Source organism: Quercus suber, unplaced genomic scaffold (assembly GCF_002906115.3).
Source record: "Quercus suber isolate HL8 unplaced genomic scaffold, Cork oak 2.0 scaffold_149, whole genome shotgun sequence".
NCBI classification, from domain to species: Eukaryota; Viridiplantae; Streptophyta; class Magnoliopsida; order Fagales; family Fagaceae; genus Quercus; species Quercus suber.
Window position 1 is genome coordinate 1,113,459 of NW_027069610.1, and position 16,451 is coordinate 1,129,909.

Sequence of the window (16,451 nt, forward strand, 5' to 3'; positions counted from 1 at the left end):
TTAGCAACTAGTGCTAGTGGTCTAGTGGCAAGAGATGTATTACCAACAATTGGTGTTGGGTTCTATGGCCTTAGATGTCAATTGGTGTTGATGGTCTGGTGGCCAAAGACGCTTTACCATAACCTGTGCCAAAAGTCTAATTACCAAAGACGTCGTTTTGTCAATTGGTGTTGATGGTCCGATTATCGGAGATACCACTTCAATGGTGATTGTCGATAGTTTGGTCGTCAAAGCCAAAGCTTTAACTGATGATTCCAGTAGTCCAATCACCAGACCTTTAGCACCAATGGCTTTGGTGTTGAGTCACTGATTTTGGTGATTTGCTTGAAAATTTTTACTTGTCATACCACACTTAAAAATACACTTTTATTTTTTTTTTTTGAGAATAAAACACTTGAAAATACTTTACTAAAAAATAGTTTACATGTAAAATATTTTACTTCAAAACAAATAGAATGTACATATGCAAATTAAGCATTAAAGGGGTATGCTTGGAGGCAGTGAAATTCATGGACAAGTTATAACTTGCAACTAGTTGTCACATTTTTTTTTAATCGGTAACCAGTAGTCATAAACTTGATAGCAAATGTTAATAATTTAATAGCATGGTTTTGAAATCCAGACCGGACTGTACGATTCGACCCGGTTAACCGCGAACGATTCATCAAGACGGTTTTTTAAACTCCAAAAACCGTTCTATGTAAAAAAAATTAGTGAAACATGCAAACCGCAGTTGAACCGTCCGATTTTGCAAACCGTCGACGGTTCTTGCGGTTCAGGACAGAACTGAAAATAAAATTAAAAAAAAAGAAAAAGAAAGAAAGAAGAAGGTATTTACGGCACCCACCTTATCACCATTGTTAAGATAACCAACCTCCAAGAAAAATAAATCAGTACAAAGAATAAAAGAAAATAGCAGTATAAGATCTAACTAAATCTCCGATAATCTGCCTCCACAAGTCTCCAGATGTGAGTCAAAGCTTCCGCCCTTGTCGTCTGTTGCAACTTCCAGTCGAAGATCTAATCTCTCCAAACCAGTGGCAGTCACAGCAATGCCTCTGAAACTCTTTCTCTCTTTCTCCCTTCCTCTCACTGTTTTGTTTTGTGTTCTCATTTTTCTAAGACCTCTCTATTTTGTTTGATAAAGCTTTAGAACATAGCTTAGCAAAACACGCCTTGACTTTCTCGCCCATCGTGTACCACAAATGTCAGATCACATAAGTGTTGATATATTTATTTATTCATTTCTTTTTTATGAGATTGATATAGCACTACTACCACAGTAGCTTAAGCTTTATCAACTGTCCTCTTTAATATTTTAATAATATTTTATATTAGATTTAGAATTGATAATAATGGTTTACTATTTGGTTTGGTTAGTGATTTAAGTAATCAATTAAGTTTTTTTTATAATCAGCAAATCAATCTTGACATTGTTATGCATTTAATTATATATTTGTTTATTTATTATGTTTGCTTTGAATTTAATTTTTTTTTATTTATCTTATGAAAGTTATGATATAAAAAATACATATGAAATATAGATTTTTGTATTCATTTAGGGATTATTTTAGTCAAATTTTGTATTTATATTAATTTATTATATTAAAAATAATTATTAAATTAATTATGACGTCATCACGCTTCGACCCCAATTCAACCTTAGTTTGATCTCAAAAATCTTGAACCTCTCCCTTTTACGGTTCAATAAACGGTCCAGGTTTTAAAACCATATTTAATAGTATTTTTATCGTTCTCTAGTTTCACCAAAAAAAAAAAAAAACCACTATATGAGCAATCCGACTGAGTTGCTGATAGATAGTCAGCAAAATCAATGAGTGAGTGACACATGGATGGTCTTGCAAGTGAAAACTCAGTAATTCTTCGTGTTTGCTCTCTCTTCCTTGCTTCTGTTCGTCATTCAATCACTCAACAACTTCAACAACTTGGATCAACTTATAATCCTATTCTCAACACAAGTACATAACTTGTACACCAACGCATCAATCCATCTTATAATCCTATTCTCAACACAGGTCCATAGGTTGTACCCCAAACTACAACACATCCTCGTCAACAGCTGGATCAATTCTTTGGTATGGTCTTGCCTCTCTTATATACTTAATCTTAGTTATATAAATTAGATCAGACTAATGAATCATACATTTGACTAGTCGAGAAATTTTTTATTTTTAAAAAAAGCGAGGGGAAGAAAGAGGGGTGGGGGGGGGGGGGGGGGGTTGGGTTTGAACAATGAATTAGGCAACGGGGGTATGGTCTTATGGGTATAAAAGTAGACTCAAAACTTTTTAATAGCAATGGTCCTATATCAAATTATTGGCATCAACCAAATGCATTGACTCTTTTAAATAACATTTTTTTTTTTTTTTTTTTTGTGAGGGGGAATATGTCACAATATTTAAATCAAGAATAGAAACTTCCAGTTAATTCCAATCCAAACAGATGGTCATTGGTTTGCAAATAGATTTTTGGCCTTCGATGAGCTTATTGTCACACAAATTTTCCCAAAAAAAATAAAGGAAAGAAAGGAAAGCAAAAAGGCACATATTCTTTATATGCCCAAATATATATTAGTATATAATACCACATCTTTACATGCAAAGTAACTTATAATGAAGCATTAATCTAACTTAATAATTACTCCAAACAATCTTTTTATAGTTTATACTGGCATAATTAACAGATTTCAGCTTGCTATTCGACATTCATGGGAACACCACGGCATTGCAATTAAGAGCCTTTAAATTGTTTACAGTCATTGCGGTATACATCACAAATCTACTTTCATAACGCCCTTGCTAATGCACTGCATAATTGAAGAAAGAAAACAATTAATATAAACTTGAACAAACAATTATTGCAACATGCAATAATAGAGCAAAATAACTTTTCTAGACAAAATACCATTCCAACTCTCTCTATAAGGAAAAAAATGCTAATTCTATTTTACAAATCACATTGCTTCTAACCTAATGGTTCTAGTTGTTTAGTTTTATTTAGTCGTAATAAAACTAATGTTCTAAAACCCTAAAAATCCAAGGGAACACATGGAAAAATTTATTTCTTTTTCAACAACCAAGAATGAAATTATTTCTATTTCACACCTTATATGTTCCAATTCTAGATTTTTTTTTTTTTTTTTACGACATCTTGTACTACAGTGTCAATTTTTTTTCCAATAAATTAAATTAAAAATAATAAAAATAAAAGCACATAAAAATAATTCCCATATTCATTAGAATTATAATTCTCGATTACATGAATAAATGTTGTTAATTATAAGGAAATAAACCAAGTGAACATGATAAGTAAAACATAACAATTGGAGGACAAGCCAGTTGAACTAGAGCTCATACATGACATAAGGGCGAATGCACATAATTCATGCATAATAACCATACGCAAATGGGTTCATTTGATCAAGATTTCATCAATCACAAACGTATGATTTTGACTAGTTCAGAACTGTGATATACATAATCTTTTCTCATTAAAATTTGTTATTTATTGAAGAGTTTTTTCAGAGCTTTCCTAGTTTCTTTTCCCCTTGTTTACTACTAATGTGAGTAGTAAGACTTACAAGTTGCAGCGGCATTATTATGGAATGGAATGGGGGATGAGATTAAGCATAATTTGATAGTATATGGGATAAGGTGTGTGCACCTATTGCTAATGAAGGATCTATAAGCTTCCTATCTTTAATCAAGCCAGTGACAATTTGGAGTTGAGACAATGCATATTTGGAGACGTGTGGGGTCGTTGGAATCCAAAGTTAGGGAGGAGCTCTTATAGTTGCGGTCTTTGAAGGGGTATTTGGATTGGTTGGAAGCTGTTTGGTCAGCAGCATATTAGGTTTGAGGTTGGAGTGGGGTGTTAGGTTCAGTTTAGGCATACTTTTGACGGCTTGGCAAAGCACAGGGGATCAGCCTCTTGCCTCATTTATAGGCACTTTATTGATTGTTCTCGTGCCTGTGGTTTACATCTAGCGAATCCATTGGGATGTTTATAGAATCTTTATCTTTTTGTACATAAAATGCCCCACATATTTTCCCTACCCAATAGCTAGCAAGATTCAAACCTTACAAACTCCAAACCATTTAACCCTGAATTTATTTTGAAATTGGCAGGGGACCATGCCTCATTCCGAAATTATTGGTTTGAATGTCAGAAAATTTACGTAAATTAAACAATAATAATAAAAAATCATTCTTTTCTTCTGTAATATCAAAACCTAAATCCACAAGTTTTCCAAGGCACAAGGAACAATTTCTATAACGTGTCCTCTTAAGAACCTTATATTTTAGCCAAATCTATACTGTATAGACAAACACGAAACAACAATGCACAAAAATAGTTAAATTTTGATGAATGTCAATCAAAAGTATTCCAACATTATCAACATTTACAAGTTGGAAGGCTGCATGATTAAATATCCATACCATACCATTGTCGTTATTTACAAATTACAATTAATAATAAAGTGAATAAGACAAATGAATGATTAATGTTATAACTCATTTGGCGTCCACATTGATGCTGCCATAAACTTGATTCTTGATTCATACGATTGAAAAGGATACAACAATTTATCACAAAACTCAATAGACAAGGAAATAAATTTTGTAAAAGGATTCAAATTAGGATAGGAAGTAATTAAAACCGTACGATTCATACCAGAAACAATATATTCCTTATAACTCATACTTTGTGTATAAAAGCCAAGAAATGGGTAATTATATCATATAAAGAAAATGTTTAGAAGTTTTTAATATAAACAAAGTTTACCTCTTTGTATACCCTATAACGCGACCTGCATTTCCTAGTGTCTTGGGACTCTTTATGCATAAAGTACTCTTGAGCACTGGCAAAACCATTAGCAGTTGCTTCCTTCTGGATAGATTCCTTCCACCCTGCAATAAAAAGCAACAACCAGCACACTGAAGAGAAGACAAAAAAAAAAAAAGTTCTAGTTATGCTGAAAATTATCAAGAACCAAAACAAAGTATCAGATTTACAAACTGCTCTTATAATCACGGCACTCTTCATTCAGTTGGAAATAGGTATCACAGATATTGCTATCAGTGACTCCAATCATGCACTGAAAAACAGAACAAAGAAAACCATGGAAAAAATAATTAAACGATAATCATAATAAAAAATTTTAAAGACAGTACTAAAAAGCTCTCCAAAGAGATTAAAAAAAAAAAAGTTTGTTTAAATAAAACTATAAGTATAACCCTTCCAAATGACTATCAATCGTACCTCGAAATGGAGTCGATGTACAGTATCGCAATGATGCCTGCGTGGTCTTATCTGCGAAACAGACCTCTTCAAAGAAGCCATACCGAATATAATTGCAGCGCATGTAGTAACTATGGAGATAGAGAAGAGAAGGGTTAAGGTAACAACATAAGAGTAAATGCTATCTATGTAGAGAAGTTGAAAAAACCCAAAAAATGTTTTCACACTTACGTTCGTCTAGAGAAGGTTTTCCTGCCAAAAACAACGCATAAAATAAAACATCAAAATTTTCCAAACAAATATCAAATCGACCAACAGTTTTCTATATTTCGAACAAAAAAATTAATGCTTTTCTTCGAATACAAACTTTTGAGAAGGAAAAATAAAAACATATACAATGAAATCATCTTTGGAGAGAGAAAATTAACAGACCTCGAGACATGATTTCGTTCCTAATAAAAAGGACAGAGAGATGGAGCTACGCCAATAAACAGTCTGTCTGGGGGACGGCTTCTAGGTGTTCTGAAATAGATCTCCTTCTTCACTTCAATTCGTTCCGTAAAAAATATATACATAAATACTACAACAACAAAAAAGGCCAAATTACATATGTATCCCTCAAAAAATAACAAATTACTGAAGGTAACATCAATATTTTTACTGGTGGTTTGCTGCCATTGGGTGGTCGGCGGCACTTGGTGAAAGTTGAGAGACGACAGGCGAGTTAAGGAGAGTTAAGGTGAGAGAGGAGAAAAGAAAGATTATATGGTAACAGAATACGTAGCAACAAAACGACAACGTTGCTATTTATTTATTTATTTTTTTTCAAAACCTAATAAAACTACAACGTTTTGATGCCTATGTTTAAAAAACAATAAAATTAAAACTAGAGTAAAACGGTGCAGTTTTAATCTGTATATATTAATTATGCTAGTGTGCCTATCAAAAAAAAAGAAAAGAAAAAAAGTATGCTAGTGTGCATAGCATTTCCGGTCAAGGGTTCTAAAAATTTTAGCATTTAACATATAAAAAACCAACTTTATAGCATTTAACATATCACTTTACGGTACACTTAACATCAAAACTTCTATTTTTTTTTTCCACTTCATTAAAATATTATTTTTTATTATTTTTTATTCTCACCACCCAAGCCATCACAAACCCACACATAAATTCATAGCAACCAGCCGTCAGCCACATTCACCATCACTAGCACCACCGTGGCAGCCACAACCCACCACCAAAAAAAAAAAAAAAAACCTAAAACAACCACCATCAGCCACCACTACCACCATTGTGGCAGCCACAACCCACGGCAAAAAACCCCAAAATAATAGTCCGAGGGTAGTAATAATAAAAAAAAAATTATAAGATTTAAGCTATAGTAGACTGTTATAAATGACAGTCTACTGTAACTGAGATGTTAAATATTTTGAGTATAGTAGATTTGTTGTGGTGTGATTTTTGTGGAATAAGATGATAAATTTAGCTTTTAGCATTTTTCACATCTTTGACGTAAATGCTCTAATGAACAACTAAGGCCTTATTTGGATTTTGGTGAACAGAGTTAACAAATTTGAGTCTTGTTAACTCATAACCCAAAATCAGTGGGGCCCACGGGTAGTGACATTGTTTGGATGATTTTCAAGCAGTTCACTCAGTTAAAAGATCTCACTTTTTTAAGATATGGGTTAACAAATTCAGAAACAGCTCCAACGTGTTTTCAAGTTATGGGTTATGTTAACTCAATGGCAATTTTGGTAAATATTCAACACAAACGGGTCCCACAGCAATGTGTAGACTGTAGGCTGAAGCTCTAACGGATCTTTTATCTCATTACTTTCCCAACCACCCGCACCACTTGCACTTCATCACTTTCCCTTTTCCTTCTCCCAAACCTATAGCACAAGACAACTGAAATAAGCTCCAGTTCCGCCGATCAGCACAAGGCCCAGCTTTAGGTCAGCTTCATTCACCGATTCCATTTTCCATTGAGACCCAAACGCTCCCCCTCCATATGTTTACATGCCTGAAGCTGCTGAGTTTTATTTTGATTTTTTTTTTCCATGTTCCTCCATTTCCTTATTCCTCAAAAATTAAAAAGAATAAAATAAGTTTAACAAATTAAACCCATAATTTACTTACTCGAATACATAAATTTGAGACCTAAATCACACCCATACACAAAATGCTCAGAGAGAGAGAGAGAAAGAGAGAGAGAGAGAGAGAGAGAGTTCTCAATGTGTGATGGTGGTTGTCTAGGCTCAGTTTCAGGGGCGTAGGTGTTGCGGCAGATGGAGTTGTAACGTCCTCTTAGAGGTGTAGCGGCGCTTAGGTTCAAGGATGAGGAAGGACGATGATGCATTGGGGAGAGAATGGCAGAGGCGCAAGTGGGCAAGGATGGAGGAGTTGAATAATCAGTGGTCTTTTGGCTTTGGGGTTTAAGAGGTGCAGATAACAGAGAAGTTAGGGAGAGAATGGAGAGAGAAGCTGATGAGATTTTTTGTGGGAATGGTGTGAAAAGGAGAGAGGTATTACACACGGGTAGGGCTTGGCTATTGTAGAGCATAGTAATGCAATCAATGCTATGTGGGACCTAAATAGTGACAGAAAGTTAGGATTTGAATTTGAGATAGCTGTGAGAACAAGCTGCCAAACGAGCATATGAGTGAGTTTTGGGTTTTATTGAGTTAGAGTTGTGAGATATTGGGATATGAGTTTGAGTGAGAAGATTTAAGTTATGACTCTTGGGATATGAGTGAGTGACAAGCCAAACAGGGCCTAAACCAATCCAAAATAGCATTTTGATCCATCTAATTGTCTCACTCCTCACTGTTTCTCACCATCTCCACTATGAGTTTCTCTCTTCCTCCATTGCTGATCTGCACGAGCCCAGCTGCCACAGACCAAGCTTGCTGATCTTCCTCCACTCCTCACTGCCTAACTCCCCTACCCAAACGCCGACCCATAGTTGTTCATCCAATTGTCGCCAACCCAAGCCCCAACCCCCAAGTCCCAAGTTGACCCACACCGACATATTTCCAACCCATCTCAACCTCTCTTCTCTCTTTGGGTGCCACCAATTGCTTCAAAGCTTGCTCCCCGTTGACAGGCGAGTTATCTTTGTCTTCTTCATCATGTAATGCTTAGGGTTTTTGATTTGGGGTTTTTGTTTTCCATTGATTCTAATTTATTACAATAAATGTCATGTTGGAAATTGTTTTGGAAATTTTTTTGTTTGTAGGGAAGTATATGTTTTCAGGGAGTTTTCTACGTGCAAGAAGTTTATATTTTGTTGTTTCTAATTTATTACTGTACATGATTAGTTTGGGATTGGAATTTTTTGTTTGCAAGGAAATTTTTCTATTTTGTTTCTAATTTATTGGTGTAAATGTTAGTTTGGGAATTTTCTGTGTGCAAAAATTTTATATTTTGTTATTTATAATTTATTATTGTACATGGTTAGTTTGGGAAATTTATAGGGAGTTTTCTATTTGCATGGAAGTACATGGTTTGTTTGCATGCTATTATGTGGCAGTGGCAATTGTGGTTGCGGTGGTTGTGATGATAGTTTATTGTTGTGAATATATTATTTTATTGTAGTTGATATATTATTTTTATTTTGTTATTTATATTATTTTATTGGGTTGATAGCTAAAATAAAATCACTGATTTTGGGTGTTTTATAAAGTGAGAAAGTAAAATAGATAAAGTAACTTTTAGTGGAGCTAAATAGCTAAAATTATGGCTCCACCAACGTAAATGCTCCAACAGTAAGAACTTCTTTTGATTCATATATATAGCTTCTCAATAACCTTCATGTCCTAACACAGATCTCATCCAAAATTCCCACCTCAAATCTCGAAAAACCAAACGTTCATATATAGCTTTCACAATCACCATGTTCACAAGAAAACACCCGCTTCAAGATTCATCTTTTTCACCCTCATTCTTGTCCTGTTACTGAGTTTTCTCATCACCGTCAAGGCTTCTGAGCCCACCCCAAAATGCGAACGATGAAGAAGATTTGGAGGGTCTTGAGGAACTTATAGCATTGGAAGAAGAGGAAGAGAGACAAGAACAACAAGAAGGGTCACACAGTGTGAGGTCATCAGAGGCTGAGGTTTTAACCAATGCCCAGAGGATTGTTCTTGAGCTTAACAATGATAATACTAAGAGGGCCATTGATGGGAATGAGTTTGTGCTGATTCTGGGTTATGCTTTTTGGTGTGCAAGGAGTGCTGAGCTTATGCCTCAGTTTGCTGAGGCTGCAACTTCACTCAAGGAATTGGGGAGTCCCCTTTTGATGGCTAAGCTTGATGCCGACCAGCATACCAAGGCGGCTTCCACTCTTGGGATCAAAGTGTTTCCTACTTCACTTCTGTTTGTCAATGGTACTTCTCAAGCGTACACTGGTGGACTTCAAGCGTGAGTAGCTACTCTCCTTGTCAAACTATAATTATTAGATCAATACAGTTTCATAATTCTCATTCATTATTATGCCCTGCATAGGATGGTTTGTTCTATAAACTTATGGTTCATTCATGTTGTATTTGGTTTCTTATAGTGTTACTTATTCAACTTAAATCAAATAGCTTTTCCTTAATGGTGCTTTCATAATAGTCTACGCTATAGTTTAACAATTTTTTTTGAATGAATTTTTGTATCTTGTCAAGGCATATATATATATATATATATATGTTTTAATGTGTTTGTGGGGTTCACTTTTATTCACGGAAGAAATAGTGATCTGGGCAAGGAAAAAAACTGGCGTACCTCTTATTAAAATAAGGTCAGTGGCAGAGGCAGACGAATTTCTTAAAAAGTACCACACATTTGTTATTGGCCTGTTTGAGAAATTTGAGGTATGTAAATTTGAATCATTTTAAGAATTTTACCAGAAGAATGAAGAAATAAAAGTATCGAACCATGAATATATTATTTATATAATTCATGCCATGTTCTTGCCTTGATGGTATTTATGTTCTTGTGACCAGTATTATGTTAAAAGGGAAACATTACTGTGAGTTAAAAAGGCGTCGTATCAATCTTTTACTATAGTGGTCTAACTATATTTCATGGTTCATGAATGAAACTATTGGAAACTTGAGAAGCGATGCTCAAAACAAGTTTGTTCTTTACTTCCGAGATTCGGTTTTCTCTTACCTATTTTTGTTAAATGACACTTGGTGATGCTGAATCTAGTCCTTTCACTTGTTAGTAGCACTTGTTGTCTTTAGACTTTGTTCACTAACAGCTAGTTATTCTTTTGAAATATCTCCTACAACCATTGAAACTTAGGTATTGGAAGTGATATGACTACAATGGAATGTGCAAGCATAAACTGAAAAATAATTGATATATTGTGACAATTTATTGAGGAAAATTTACTACATGACTAGAAGAACCAATTAGAATCGCAAACTCTCTTTCTTCAAAATCTCTCTGTTTTTTCCCCTATTTTGTCTGCTCAAAGCAGTGGTAACCTGTTCAATAGGTCGCATATGTCTGATTGTTCTTTCATTTATTATGAACGTATCTCTTTACTAGGTTAGCAGTTTGTTTCTTGAATTTGATATACTTTCATGTAAGTACAGGCATTGTAACAGGGGGTTGGAATGGAACTGAGTTCAATAAATTACTCATAATTGACCTTAAATAGTATAGTTGAAATTGGTCTTTAACCAGCATTGCGGTGGGGAGTAAGATTTTTAATATGTAAAATCCAATTATAGATACAAATAGTGCAGAATGGCTTAGTTAAATATACGTATGTATAATAATGTAAGCATATAAGCATATGCAAACAAGGCCTATGTGAAAGATAGACAATGCTTTAGGTCCAGAGCAGTTACGGCATTGCCTAGCATTTCACCAAGAATCATCTTGGTTGGCTGGACCACTTATTTCGTTCTTTTGATTTTATTTTGCGGTGGTAGAATGAAACAGCTAGGTGACACCTAATCAACAAGCAATTGGCATATCAGCAGCAGTTAAAATTATTACCCATCAAATATATACATATATGAGTAGCAGTTAAGATTTTCTTTTTGCTAATAGTTTCTAAGCATTGTGGGTGAATATGTAGAACTTTGGGGCATAAGGAAAAGATGAGTGAGAGTCACTTAAGATAATTTAGTAACGCACGTATACTGATTAGTTGCATGAGGAAGAGTGATTTAATTCAAGTAGAAGTAGTAAAATGTAGGGGAGGCCTAAAATAACATAAGTGGATCTAGTAAAGGATACATATAGGGAGGTTACAAAGAATATGATTTCAGAAAGAGAGGATGGTGGAAAGGGATGCGTGTGGCTGACATTGATGTAGAACAGACATCACGTGCCTTCCTAGAATAGCAGGGGCGCAAGAAGTGCGAATTTTGCCATTTAACTCAATTTTGCCATTTTTGGTAAAATTCAGTAATTTTGTCACCTAATCGCTTAATTAGTGTGAATTAGGGTTTTAAACGTTTTTTCTCAGTATTTATATGTTTTGTAGCTATCAGAGGCAAAATAGATTGTTATCAATAAACACAGACGTTTTGTCAAATTTTCTTCTGGTGGATTCTAATTTTATCTCCTTGTTGATTCAGGGAAACTCCTCATGGATTTGAGGTTTACTACTAGAAACTAACAGTTTAGTTTCTGTTTCATCAAGAGAGTATCGTGTGTGCTTTTCTTTAGGCTTCCGCGACATCAACATAGATTAGTTGAAGAAGGATTCATTAAGCTAACCCCAATTTGATTGGAACTAGCTTAGTTGGATTGAGTTGAGTTGAGCTTTGTAGACAGTCAAGAATTTGTTAATAGTGATATAATGTAAGAAATCAAGAGTTGTAGAATATGGTACATTACATCAAATTATCACAATTTTTTCATTTATTAATAATGGCATGCAAAGTTTCATGAATACAAGAAATAGAAGGTTTTCTTATTTATTTATTTATCTTTTTTGAGGATAAGGTTTCTTATAAGTCATGACTGCCATAATAAGAGATATACACAGGGACCTGATTATGATGAATTTGTTAAAGCAGCAATATCTGACAACAAAATCCAGTTTGTTGAAACAAGCAACATTGATGTTGCCACAGTTCTTTTCCCAGATATCAAAGATACTAAACATTTCCTGGGGATTGTTAAAAGTGAGCCAGAAAGATACACTCCATATGGTGAGTATCTGATTTGGTGATAATAAATCTGTTACTCGTGTTGTTTTCCTGGAAAGACAAATTAGTGACATTTTATTTATAAAAGAAAAAAAAGTGTATATGTTAATTTTGAAATTTCTCCTTTATGATGCTCACCTTTCAATTATTCAAAAGGGATTGATATTTCTTGATGTACTCTGACACTTATAACTTGTCTAATGCTTCGGTTCTTACATGTTTCCTGAAAATTACACAAGTTGGCTGTAATTTACTGAGGGAATGAGTCACGAATTTGTTTGGATTTGCAGAAGGGACCTTCAAAATGGACAAAATATTACAGTTCTTGGACTACAACAAGTTGCCATTGGTTACCGAACTGACTGAGCTAAATTCTACCAGAGTTTCTTCCAGTCCTGTCCAACTTCAGGTTGCTGATATTTCCTTTACTATACTTTCCCTGTTTCTTGATTTTTGTTTTCAATATTATATGTATTTCCTTCATTTCCTTTCAAGTTTAATACTATGAGGTTGATCATTGTGATATTGAAAAGATTAGGAGTAATGTATGGAGGTGGAAAGACCTGCATGTACTGTGTTTCAAATCTGCATAAAAGTACTGTTATGAAGAGGTATTGTAGACCTCACACCTAACAAGGCTGAATAGAGGATTTTACCTATGATAGCTGCTTACTAAAATATGCTATTGATAATGATGTAACGGGGATAAAGAACTTATAGAAGATGAAATGATTCTCCTGAAATTAAGCTAGTGTGGTACTTTTGGATATCTATAATTTCCAAAGTTGTCTATTAATTATGGGATGCCTATTAGAAGGTGTTGATGAAGATCTAGTGTGTTGCAATTTAGGCCTTCGCTAGATGCCATGCCTCCTAATATTTATGCATATTTAAATTATGTTTTTTTTTTTTTTTTTTTTTGGTGATGCGTTAGTTTGTGAATTCTAGATAATAAAAATTGCTTAGTTTGTGAATTCTAGGTATAATTGTTTTGAAGTGTGTGTGTGTGTGTGTAAGGTGGCAAATAACATCTTATCATATAGGGGTGGATTCTATATAGTGTGGATCCACTTTTATGTGAAATGGATAATATGGTATTGTGATTACACAAAATATCAAATCTTGAAAAGTGTCTAATTGCCATCTAAATCTGCTTAGACCTTAATAGGAGATTATTTGTCCAAAAAATAAGTTGTAGTTATTTTGGTGTAGATTAAATTCAAATACAAGTCTACATTAAACAATAAATAATAAACAAATTATCTTTTCCAAAGAGAATAAAATTCAAGTCAATATGTTTTTGAATTTAGTTGGAGTACCTACAAATTGCAATTTGAAAAATCGTAAGTAAGGTTTAAATGGTTCCAAATAAGATGTTAAATGGGAAATCAACATCATCTATTTTAGTTAACACTAAGGTTGTGTTTGATATTGGCTTAAAAATGCACTTTTTTTACTACTTAATTATTTTCTACCATTTAACTTATTTTTGCTACAAAAATGAGTCTCATTTACTTCTTGGACTATTAATAGGTCCTACTGTACTATTCACTAGTTTTTAACTTTATCTACTTATTTTCTGTAAAAGTTTTAGTTTCAACTAAATAAGTGTTTCAAATGGATCTAAATTGCAATTTTAAAACTTTATGATGAAATTATTTTTTTAAATAATTTTTTTTGAGAAACTGTAAATAAAAAAAAAATAGTTATTAACTTTCAAACCCACACAAAAGGAAGAGGTATTTTATTTTTATGTGATAGCCTTATTATATTTCTTTTCACAACATATAGAGTCTCAAATATATGTGGACTATATTGTAAGCAGTTTTTCTTTTTTTCTTTTTTTTTTTTTTTTTCTTTTTTGAAAAAAAAAAAAAGAAAAAAAAAAAAAAGGAGAGTATGGGCCAATGGGTGGGAGTGGAAGAAGTTCAAAAGATGATGTAATAATTAACTAATTATTCATGTGCGGAATTGTTTATCTGCTTTGGGATTAGACACAATTGGAATTTTGGGGATTGGAGACTTAACTAGAAAGTAACAGACGTTTGAGATACATTACAGACGCAAATAAGTGTTAAATTATTAGTTTATATACTACTTTTAACGGCTAAGTTGTTTTAAATGTAGAGAAGTGAAAGAGTCAACAGAAAGCTTTGTTTTCTTCTTACAAAGTTGTTTGTCCAGTGGCCCACTCCATATAATTTAAGCCAAATTCTTCTTCTTCTTTCTTTGGCCATATCCCAAAAGATTAATAGAGAATATATTTTTTAATCTCGTATTTACTCAGATCCAAGGAATTGCAAATATTTAAATCTACATTTTTTTTTTCCACGATAACTAATTTGCAATTTTTAACTTGGCACAAATTTTAAAATACACTGGTTTTAACTTTGAACATATTTTAAAAACTTCGAAGTCAAAAGGTTTAATTAAGTAATTAACACATAAAAATTTAACTCAAATAACAAAAAGATAGAATAGAATTGATGATCAATGTTTCAGTTGGTGGAAACTTTTAGTTGTTAGGAACTAAAATACAAAGTTAAAACCTCCACATTTATTAAGGTGGTGATTCAATCCATTCTTACCTATTCAATGAGTGTGTTTCGGTTGCCCATTGGTTTTATTAAGGATATTGAGGCAATGATCCGCAAATTTTGGTGGGAAAGCCAAGAAAATACAAGGAAAATGCGGTGGGTAAAGTGGATTACTTTATGCTCACCGAAGTCTCTTGGGGGCATGGGTTTTTGGGATCTTCGACAATTTAATGATGCACTTCTTGGTAAGCAGGTGTGGAGATTTCTCCATGGGAAGGATACTCTGTTGTATAAAGTGTTTAAAGCAAAATATTTCCCTTCGGGCAGCATTCTGGATGCAACTATCAATCCTTGGAGTTCCTTTGCATGGAGAAGTATTTTACAAGCAAGGGAGGTTCTCCTTGAGGGTGCACGGTGGAGAATAAGAGATGGGGCATCCATTAACATTTGGAAACACCGCTGGTTGGACTCCTCAGGGGGTGGTCAAATTGTGTCTCCCCAACTTGATTCATCACTGAGTACAGTAAATGATCTTTTCATTCCTTGCACAAGAATATGGAACAAGGAACTTATTAATCAGAATTTTTTGACATGGGAGGCTGAGAGCATTCAAAGTATCCTAGTTAGCTACTACCTTATGGAAGATTTGCTTATTTGGCCTCGAACAACGGATGGGAGCTATTCAGTCAAGAGTGCCTACCAACTGCTATCTGCCAAGAACAGAACTTCCCAACCCAGTTCATCCAATACAGAAGGTTGCAAGCCTTTTTGGAATAGTATTTGGAAGTTGAAAATCCCAAACAAAGTCAAACATTTCATGTGGAGAGCTTCAAAGGAGTCTTTACCCACCAAAGGCAATTTGTTTGCATAACATATACTTTCTGACAATGTCTGCAGTTTATGCGAAGAACACCTTGAGGATACAATCCATTGTCTTTGGTTGTGTGATTTGGTCAAGTGTATTTGGCTCTCAAATCCTATATTTAGCCTCCCTCGAACAAAAATGTTTATAAGTTTTGGTGATTTGGTTTCAGCTGTGTTGGTCGATTCAAGCCTAGCCACTACTGCTCTATTTTCCATGGTTGCTTGGAGTATTTGGATTAGAAGAAATAAAATAAGGGAGAAGCAACAGGTTTGGGGAGTGGGAGATACAGTCCAACAGGCTCAAGAATTGTTGCAGGAATTTTGGGATGTGCAGGGACGTCCATCTCGGCCTCTTGCTCGGCGCACACAGCAGAAGTGGTCAAGCCCAGGTGCTAGAGTCTATAAGATAAACTTCGATGGTGCTATCTTTGAAAGTTCGGTATGGGTGGGTTTGGGAGTCGTAGAGAGGGATGCTGAAGGAATGGTCATCACTGCACTAAGCCAAAACATAAAACTCCCCAACTTGGTGGACTTGGTTGAAGCTTTGGCAGTTCGGAGAGCTATCCTATTCACTCAGGAGATAAGTGTAGCTCGCATGGTGGTGGAGGGTGATTCAATG

At 34.3% G+C, this 16,451-nt stretch overlaps 1 protein-coding gene and 1 pseudogene across 1 annotated transcript; one reads left to right on the forward strand and one right to left on the reverse strand.

Moving 5' to 3' along the window:
- Positions 1-2,585: 2,585 nt before the first annotated feature.
- LOC112006424 (uncharacterized) lies at positions 2,586-5,947 on the reverse strand. Its single transcript, XM_024038688.2, has 6 exons — positions 5,695-5,947; positions 5,494-5,514; positions 5,284-5,393; positions 5,041-5,119; positions 4,807-4,931; positions 2,586-2,827 (listed from the first exon to the last, which is right to left on the reverse strand). Exons 1-6 carry the CDS (start codon positions 5,702-5,704, stop codon positions 2,792-2,794), a joined length of 381 nt encoding a protein of 126 aa, XP_023894456.2. The 5' UTR covers positions 5,705-5,947; the 3' UTR covers positions 2,586-2,791.
- A 3,059-nt stretch (positions 5,948-9,006) lies between these two features.
- On the forward strand, positions 9,007-12,939 carry LOC112006406 (protein disulfide isomerase-like 1-5; annotated as a pseudogene).
- Positions 12,940-16,451: the final 3,512 nt, after the last annotated feature.

What these genes read in the sequence shown, in the direction of transcription:
- LOC112006424 (XM_024038688.2), bottom strand. An exon ending in AAAACCTTCTCTAGACGAAC is followed by an intron (nt 5,394 to 5,493) that starts GTAAGTGTGAAA and finishes CTATCTCCATAG; the next exon opens with TTACTACATGCGCTGCAATT. An exon ending in GTTATAGGGTATACAAAGAG is followed by an intron (nt 2,828 to 4,806) that starts GTAAACTTTGTT and finishes TCAATTATGCAG; the next exon opens with TGCATTAGCAAGGGCGTTAT.